This window comes from Conger conger, chromosome 2 (genome assembly GCF_963514075.1).
Source record: "Conger conger chromosome 2, fConCon1.1, whole genome shotgun sequence".
Classification (NCBI taxonomy): Eukaryota; Metazoa; Chordata; class Actinopteri; order Anguilliformes; family Congridae; genus Conger; species Conger conger.
Window position 1 is genome coordinate 60,245,724 of NC_083761.1, and position 9,082 is coordinate 60,254,805.

Consider the following 9,082-nt stretch of genomic DNA (forward strand, 5'->3'; position numbering starts at 1 on the left):
ACTTTAAATTTAAAAAATTGTATTTATCTAGCCATCCAAACAGCAGTAGCAGTTTTGATCAAGAAACTGATTTCTGACTAGTGGTACACTGCACTGTAAGTTGACTATAAGCATGAAAATAAAGCAAGCGTGCCAATCAGAGGAACATCTGAGCAGTGCAAGGGGGAGGCTGGTGAACATGCATCAGATCAAAAAACCAACTTAAACTATCAACTATCAACTATCAACTATCGCAGGCTCCCAAGTCACTGCCACAGATGAATCCTGTACAGTTACCTCAAAAAGCTATAAAATGTGGTTGACATCCACATGTAATATATTGCATCCTACCCTTTAATTGTAATAACAAGTACTTTTAATAAAGACATTTGGCATATTAAGTGTACAATCCAAAATATAGCCTGTACTTGTAAATGTCAAATAAGTTTAATTGGTAAATTAATAACTTTTCACTCTCAGGTTGATATTACTATGGACTTCCCATATATATTATAATGAACTACTGCTACTCAAAAACTGTTTCCAAGGTAATAAAAGTATCTAGCTGAACTGAAACAGTTACTAAAAACACTGATGCATCCCACTGTTGCAATGTGTGAATATTTGCATTACTGTCACATTCCTGTCAGCTTTCCAGTCTAGCCTCTCATTAACAATGTGTTTTTGCTCACTGAATTGCTGATCACTGGATGTTTTTTGTTTTTCGCACCATTCTCCACAAACTCTCGAGACAGTGCATAAAAATCCCAGGAGATCAGCAGTTTCTGAGACACTCAAACCACCCTGTCTGGCACCAACAATCATTCCAAGGTCAAACTCACATTTCTTCACCATTCTGAAATTTGGTCTGAACAACAGCTGAACCATGTCTGTATACTTTTATGCATTTAGTTGCTGCCACATGATTGGTTGATTAAATATTTGCATTAACAAGCTGGAGTACAGGTCTACATAATAAAGTGCTCACTGAGTGTATAGTAGTTTACATTGTGAAATTGAACCACTCCATTAACAAAACTTTCTATTCTGCATTGAGTTAAGGGTACAGTGGAAAAACAAACAAAAAAAACAACTATTTGTAATGACATTTCCCCTACTTCCATTCACTGACATAATAATGTCCACTGACATATGGCTTTAATTTCTGCAAGGAGAAACAATGGTTTGTATTTTACATCAGATGCCTGGCTCGACATGGTGCAATTTCAGAAACCACACAAAATCAACACTAAATTCTGACCCCTTCAAGCTGAGCCAACAAGCCAATGAGTGCCTCTTGCCTTTTGGGTTTGTGCCTTAAAAAATACAACTCAATATTTTCCAAGAATGGCATTTCACAATAGATGGAACATGAAATCTAATATAATTCAAACACCAAGTCACACTAAATTTCAGCACACAGTATATGACCTCTACCCTGTAATAAAATACTAGCACTGTCTGACAGAAGATGAATTCCAGCAGACATGTGAGGAACAGCCTACCACAAAAATAGGTGTTCAGTGCACAAGCCAATATCAAGCTTTTTCAAACAACCTACAGAACCGAAATATTGATAATATAGTATACAATGCATGCTATAGCTACACCTGTTGAAAAACAAGGATAGTTCAACAGGGCAATGATTCTTGATTTACATTTACTTCACTATTACATTGCACTGGCTACAGCCCAAAGACAGCCCTGGAGGTCCCATGGACATTTCTATACCAGGTACTAAATGGTGAAGAGTATCTCATGCATGCTCATGGACCTACACACTGAATGACATACAACTTTGGGGTCAAGAGAAGAAGGATCATTAATCATTTAGATATCATCACACAGCATTTATTACCCCACGCTTGATGCCTGGAATATCTAAAAAAGGCTCAGTGAAACTGGCCGTTACAAAAAAGTGGCAAAAACTTTACACTCAGCTTCAAAACAAGATCGAACACAGGCAGGGGAAAACATTTCTGTACCTTTTACTAGGTCTGCAAAATGAAGGACAATGAAAGTACAAAGTTTCACACAACTGTGTGAGAAATGTATCCATGTCTGCTGGCCAAACGTTCCTTTGACCTTATCACAATTACAATACAGTTGTTACACATTGATTAATGGTAGAATAGTAGCCGGGAGACTAAAGTCAACAGACCTGCTAATTCAATCATCACAGGATGGCCAATACAGTATAGCCTAATTGATAAGCATCACAGATTCACTACATGTTTTCTATGCTTGTGTAATGTAGCATTCCTGATCAAGGCTTGGAAATGTATTAAAAGTAGTCACTGCAAAGGTTCTGGTTTCGGACTAACACTGCTGAATCCAGAATACGAGTCATGCATTTCTGACAGCTGCTTTAAATAAACATCATTTTCAACAAGTTCGAGAGACCTTCCTTCTGCTAATTATGTTGCTTTATCCATGCCCTGGGAGCCAAAAGTCAAAAAGAAACAAATGGACAGAAAATTATGTGTCACACTTGAATGAGTGCATTGCCTCCCTTATAAGTACAACATTAGGACATACATTTATTAGTGAACATAACTTAAATGCACTTTGTTACACTTCAAGGATAATGGACTAATCCAAACCAAGGAACTAAAATTTTGTATTTTAAGGGAACAAAATAAAACTAATTATTGAAACTTTCTGCAAGGGGCTAGAGCAGGGAACTTTTTGCAGACAAATGTCCATGTTATTTTAGTAAACTGAATTAAGGTCATTAACTTAAAAAATAAAAGGTTTACTGGACAGGCCAATGGATTTCAATCCTATATCCCTAGCCGATTGTTACAGACATTAAATCTCCTGGAAGTCGCGCAAGCAAGCCAACGAAGTAACAGCAGCCAGCTTGTTAACTTAAGTAAACTAAGGTCACACATCCTGTGATTAAATCGTGTGTTTGTTTGTGTTCTTCATTGTGAATGTCTGGCCGATTCATTTCCAATGAGAAGTGAGGCAAGCAGGCAAAGCGATAAGAAGTGACCATGGGTTTCCCCCCACTCCACCAATTGCCTGATTAACAATCAAACTATTAATTCGCTCAATAACAAAGACCAATAAGTAAAGTGATTAGCCTACCAGTTTATTCTGAGAATGCATTATTGTTCTTTGCATCATAAACTTGGGCAATTTCTTATCCGCATTCATGATTACATAAAATTGTCATTCAAAGACAGCAGTTTAAAGATTTTTTGGAAAATCATTTGCTAGCCTGAGTTAAAGCCATTGTGCACATTAAATTGTTTTGATTGCACCCTTAATTAATTAGCCTAGATTCCGTAACGTCATGAGAACGCTATAAAGTGAGAGAAGACTTTTGGAATTCTTTGCTATAGGTTTACTTTTCTGATTACTGCCATCGATCTTTGTTAAACAATCTCACAATCTCTTGTAGTTATCTTTGTCATGATAATTTCTCAAGCACTATAGGGTACATACTTGTATTGATTATTTAGCAAATTTGTTTGATTGTTAATCCAGCAAAATAAACTAAACAGGTTGAGTAGGGTAGGCTACTGCTCAGTCAGTCAACGAACCAGCCACCGCTACATACTGTAGTGGTAGGCTAGGCCTATATATTAAATGTTATGTAATTTTATGAAACAAAGAAAGCCTAGTAGGCAACAAAAATCCATATATTCATTTGATATTTGTTAATCAGTTATTTAATTGCTTGATTGATAATCAAAAAGTCATTGAAAACAGGTTGGGAGTAATCATCTGTTTAGGTTACTGAAGGTTTCTTTTCTACATTTGATGGCACGCCACTGCTGTTGATATGAAGAACACAAACAGCCTAACTTAGGTTGCTAGCTTGCAAGATATTTAATGTAGATTTCAAATTTGACAATGGCTCTGATAAGCCATTTCAACTGAGAATTGGCCCAAAATGAAATTCTTTTTGACTAAGCTAATTGTGTAGACGGTCTTATTAATGTTACAAATTCGTGTTTTAATTTAAGGTCTCGCACCAGTCTGTAAGCTGTTCCCCAGTAGGTGTGTCTGCTGCAAGTTCATTAGTAAATGCAGTGCAGCTGCTTAATTGGGGTGGTGTCTATTTAAGCAGGAGAGCACCCTCATGCAGTGGGTGACTTCATATGTGCAGTCACCCTGAAGGCAGTGCTGTTAAATGTTGACACTGAGTAGCTAGGGCTGCAATGCGGGTTATGGCACGTTAAGCCAACTGGTAAACAGAGGAATTTAGTTGTCAACAAATGTCCATGGTGCAGTTGTGGAAACTCAAAACGAGTGAGAAAGAAATTTACCCCGTTTATGTCAATGTTTTGTTACTCCAAAAGAACCTCAAGTTTTGTGCTTGATCTTTTCATTTTTATATTTGAGGATGTAATCTGTTTCGACTTCTGGAGATGGGTAGGCTTTCAAGGTAAGAAATCTGATGGTTACTTTAGCTCTCAAGTCACAAATATGGAAGAAATGGGCTCCTGTTAATTCAAAATGTTGCCCCTGCCTTATTGGCCAGCACCCCAGAAAAAAAACGAGGGGTCCGTTTTTGCCATTTTGTTTCAAAATGGTTCTCGTCAAGAAAGTTCCATCATTCACAAATGAAGCAAATTCAATCTAGTCAATTGCCCTTACATTTTTAAGTGTTTGACTTCTATTTTTGCTGCAGCAAGGCTTAAAAAAATCCTGCATATTAAGCATTAATATGCAGCATTAATAACTTGAAGTCAGCTTTTCATAAAGGTATAAAATGCTTTAGTGCTCTTAGAAAACCCATGTATGGCTCAATCTCACTTGTGCAAAGCAATTACAATGTGGAAATACAATGCAAGAATCACAGCTGGTTTGGGAAGAATTCTGAAATGCAAACATGTAGGCAAAAAAAGCATTCCCCCAATCATAAGGTTTGTCAGGCAAAACTATTCTTTTTGTGGGACATTTTGAATCATCTAACCTAAAATCCAAAGTCCCCAAAAAAACAAGCATTGGTATGCATAGTCAGATTATGAAAAGTTAATCTGACTGGAAAAGTCATAAGCATAAAGACTAAACCCCACAGATGCAAGATGTTCTGAATTAACTAGCGAACAGAGCCAAAATGAATTATTAACTTTGCGTGCTGATGGTAGAAAGCAATGTTACTGAGAATGAGATTCTGCATGAACAAAATGATGGATCTGGACACATGATCATTGGCAGTAAATGGGAGAGGAGGCAAGAACATCATACAATCAAAAACGGCAGGTCAGGCATTTATGGCCAGCGTTATTTAATTAAATATCTTACCTCCTCTACACTCAGGGGCATGCAGATGCGGTACTCTTTCAGTAGCATGGCTTTTTAGACAATGTGGCAGGCAAGAGGGCTGATCAAAGGCACACAACTGCAGCTGGCTGAAGACTCGGGAACTAAAACGCACGCTCCAGATTGTGAGGAGCTGTATCAGGCAAGGTCCACGTGCTGCTGGCACTTCCTGTATAGGCTGAGGAGAAAAATGCATACAACAAACTGTAATCGTTTTTATCACCAAAAATGCCTTAATCGCGAATCTGGTTCGCAAACCTTTAATGCGCAGGTATTCTCATGGTTGTAAAATAGCAAACCCCTACAATACGACCAGTGAGTGGCTCGTTTAGCACTAAATGGTAGGATACAATATAAAGGGTAGAGGGGCGTTTTAAATTCCGGACAAGCACGGCTAAACTATTCACTGCAAGACGACATAAATCGAATCGTTTCAATATAAATAATTGTGCGAACATTGACCATTGCAAATCTCCCCAAGTAAACAACAATTAAGTTTGCTTTACTGACAGTTTCCTTAAGAACCGTTTCATTTCTTGACCTGTGAGGTGTGAGTCCTGGAATTCACAGGTCCGGGCAGTTCCCATCTAGTCTAACGTTATTTATAATGTTAAACCGCCATATGAGCGTAATATACCTTATACATTTAAAATGAGGCCTGAAACGAATGACGAATTCCAAGATGCAATTACATTGCATGAACTTTCGAAAATTGAGTGTTATGTTGGCTAGCAAATGTTAAAGTGCGCTTTTCGAAGAAGGAATGATTTAAGTTGCACTTTGGCTAACTAACGCTAGCTAGCTAGCTAAGGTATATATCGAAAAAGTTAACGTTCGTTTTCAAACTAAGTTACCTAGCCCACTTTTTTTTTTTTAACCATTTGTGGTAAATAACGTTAGCAGAACAGAGACACGGATAAAATAACCCAGAGGCACACCACCGATTCTGTGTGAATTAACGTTACACGAACTTTAGCTATGGCTAGACATAAACATTGCTATGCTGACGACTAGTTAGTGTAAACGCCTTCTGTAGCTAAGTTAGCTAACGTTAACGCAACATCCACTTCTCTCTTCGGTTGTAAGTTACTGAGAGAGGATTATGAATATGTTCTCTCTCGTATCCAATGCGAACTACACAGCACGAGTTAGATTTAAATTAATGTTAGCTAGCTAGCGTTAAATGACACAATATTAACTAGTTTGTTTAACCATTGCATTGTAAATTATATAGGTGGCTAATTTAGTCGCATCAATTGTCAACTAATTTAGCAACCACGAACAGTGAGATGGCTAGATAACGTAAAGTTATAGTTACAACCACCGACTTTGGGAGAAGTGACTGGTTAACTGCATGGGTAAGTTGGCTAACGTTAGAGTTTAACGTTACCAGCGCTAGCGCGTTGAAGTTAGTTTAACTTAACATGTCAACTCACAAATAGCTAACAAGGTCTAACGTTACAGTAAATTGGCAATCTGTTGTGACTTAGCTCGCAATAGTGTTAATAATAACTTGGATATAACTAGCATTTCCGATGTAATTACTAGCTAGCTAACTGTTAGTCAGGTTTGGAAACTTACCCAGAGGTTTCATTGATAGCCAGATAGCTTCGAATCACGTCTTCATTTCTGTCCTGTTTAAGCAAGAGCTCACTTCAGTTATATATTGAAGCCAGCATACAACAAACACTAATTAACAATAAGATTCGTTCATTCACACAGGTTCCAGGTAACGTCTTTAAACAAGCTTAGTCCGGTCAAACGTCCAGTAAGCGAACTAACATTCGCGTAACCTATCCAATGTAGTTAACGTTACTTCCACGGCAGACAATCGTATAGCCTTTTTGCTAGCTAAGTTAGCTGGCTAGTTTCTCAATTTTTTCTGTCTCCATGGCAGCAGAAAAGTCCCACCTCAGTGCCATTCACACGGCTTATTCCTGCTTCTCTCGTTTAAAATAAACTGTCTATATTCTCCCAATTTTGCTTTGTTGCCAAAAATATGTATCTCCTAAATACAGCACTGTATAGTTGTCGCTTGTGTTAGCGAGATTGTACGCGCTTTAAGTGTGTACTGCTGCCACGATTTATCCTTTATTAAAAGAAACTGTCCCCCCCCCACACACACACGCACACACACCTTCAGATTTGAATTCTCTACACTGACATCTAGAGGACTACAAAAGCATACCCACATTGAGACAGGAAGGTGATGAGATGCATCATGATTTTCTTATGGTTATTCTGCCTAGAGCTTAAATTATATTAATCACAAAAAAACTATTCTTTGTGAAATTTTGCATTTGCTGAAAGCCTCAAAAGACAGGAAATTAAATTGATCAGCCCTAACACTAACTTCAGCCTGCTCTCCATCAAGGTGTATCTGCACAATTCTGACAACTATATAGTCATGTATAATGTCTACTGTACATCAAACAGCGTGTGCTCAACCCCGGGCTGATTGTTTAAGATTCAAATCTCTCAAATAATTAATCTTAGAGTAGGCTAGCGCACTGTAAAGTATATTGGCAATTTTGGATATTAAAATGATTTTATTTTGCACTTTTCTAAATCATGCTTTATTTCCAACATACCCATGTGTCCTATATGGGACCACACACAGTGAGCACCGTACTGTAATTCATTGGACATTCAAACACATTTTTTGCTATTTGGGAGTTTGAAAGAATGCAATGACAATTATGTTGAAGTGCAGACTGTCCACTTTAATATGAGGGTATTTTCATCCTGATTGGAACAGTTTAGAAATTATTGAACCTTTTGTACATAATTTGAAAATATGAAATATTGGTCAGTTTAGCAATGTAGAGCATTTTTTAATATTTGGTCTCATGTTCTTTGCATGCAATCACTGCTTTAAGTCTGCGACGAATAGACATCACCGGACACTGGGTCTGTCGCCTACTGTGGAAAGAAGCACAGCTTGTAAAATCCTGGACTGATTCACAAGTCCAGGTGTGTGCCTACTTAACCAGTAGACGTGGTTCTCAGATTGCCCTGCTTCCTTCCCGCACACCAAGCTCCCTTGCCACACCTCCACCATCAGAATACAGCCGAGGTGCTTTCGGCTTGACCATGCCCCCCCCCCCCTTTTTCCCGGGAGACTCCTCTATTAGACCCATGTCCAGCATCTTGCCCAATTATTTCCTTTGTTTGCCAGGATCCTTGGCAGCGGCCCCACCTAAAAACTGTCTATTGGCTGTTATTCCGAAGCGCATTATCGACAACACCTCCGGTAACCTACAGTAAAGGGATCAGCTGTTCTGGTGATGTATCAAAATATGAACCATTTCAATAAGCCAAGTAGCTAATTTATTTGGAAGGTTTTTAGCTAGTTTGTTTGTGTACATTTCTATGTTGTTCAAAATGACTCTGCTCTAATTAGACTTTTCTGCATTCATCATTAAGCAGGCATGGACACACAAATGTGAAAATCAGTTATCAGTGATTGTTGCATGTCAGCTTTAGCATAGGAGGCAAGTTATTCAGCAACCTGTTTTCCTGCATCATGACATTGCACTAAAGTGACAGCCACCCTTTCAAAAATATGGAAGGTAACAAATTGAATAACAGTAATCTAAAATGCAAATTGTTCATGGACCCCAAAACATGTTCTCATTAGTTCCTCTTTAGAACATGTGTATGTGGGGTAATGATGACTGTATGGATATTTTAGTGCATAAGAGGTCCTGGTTCCTGTAGTAGTTTTAGCTTTCTCGTGGTTGGGCTCATGATTTCTGGAGGATCCAGTAGCACAAGTGCCGACTGGCTCTGACACATTCTCAGTTGAGCTGATGGACAGAGT

At 38.3% G+C, this 9,082-nt stretch overlaps 1 protein-coding gene across 1 annotated transcript in view; it reads right to left on the reverse strand.

Annotated features, from left to right (window-relative positions):
* LOC133122804 (cytoplasmic phosphatidylinositol transfer protein 1-like) overlaps window positions 1–7,368 on the reverse strand; it is a 37,410-nt gene extending 30,042 nt beyond the window's left edge. The window contains exons 1-2 of the mRNA XM_061232975.1: window positions 6,841–7,368; window positions 5,242–5,437 (exon numbers count right to left, since the gene is read on the reverse strand). Of these exons, the coding sequence (XP_061088959.1) occupies window positions 5,242–5,289 (48 nt within the window). The 5' untranslated portion in view covers window positions 5,290–5,437; window positions 6,841–7,368. The remainder of the gene's footprint in view (window positions 1–5,241; window positions 5,438–6,840) is intronic.
* Between the last annotated feature and the right edge of the window lie 1,714 nt (window positions 7,369–9,082).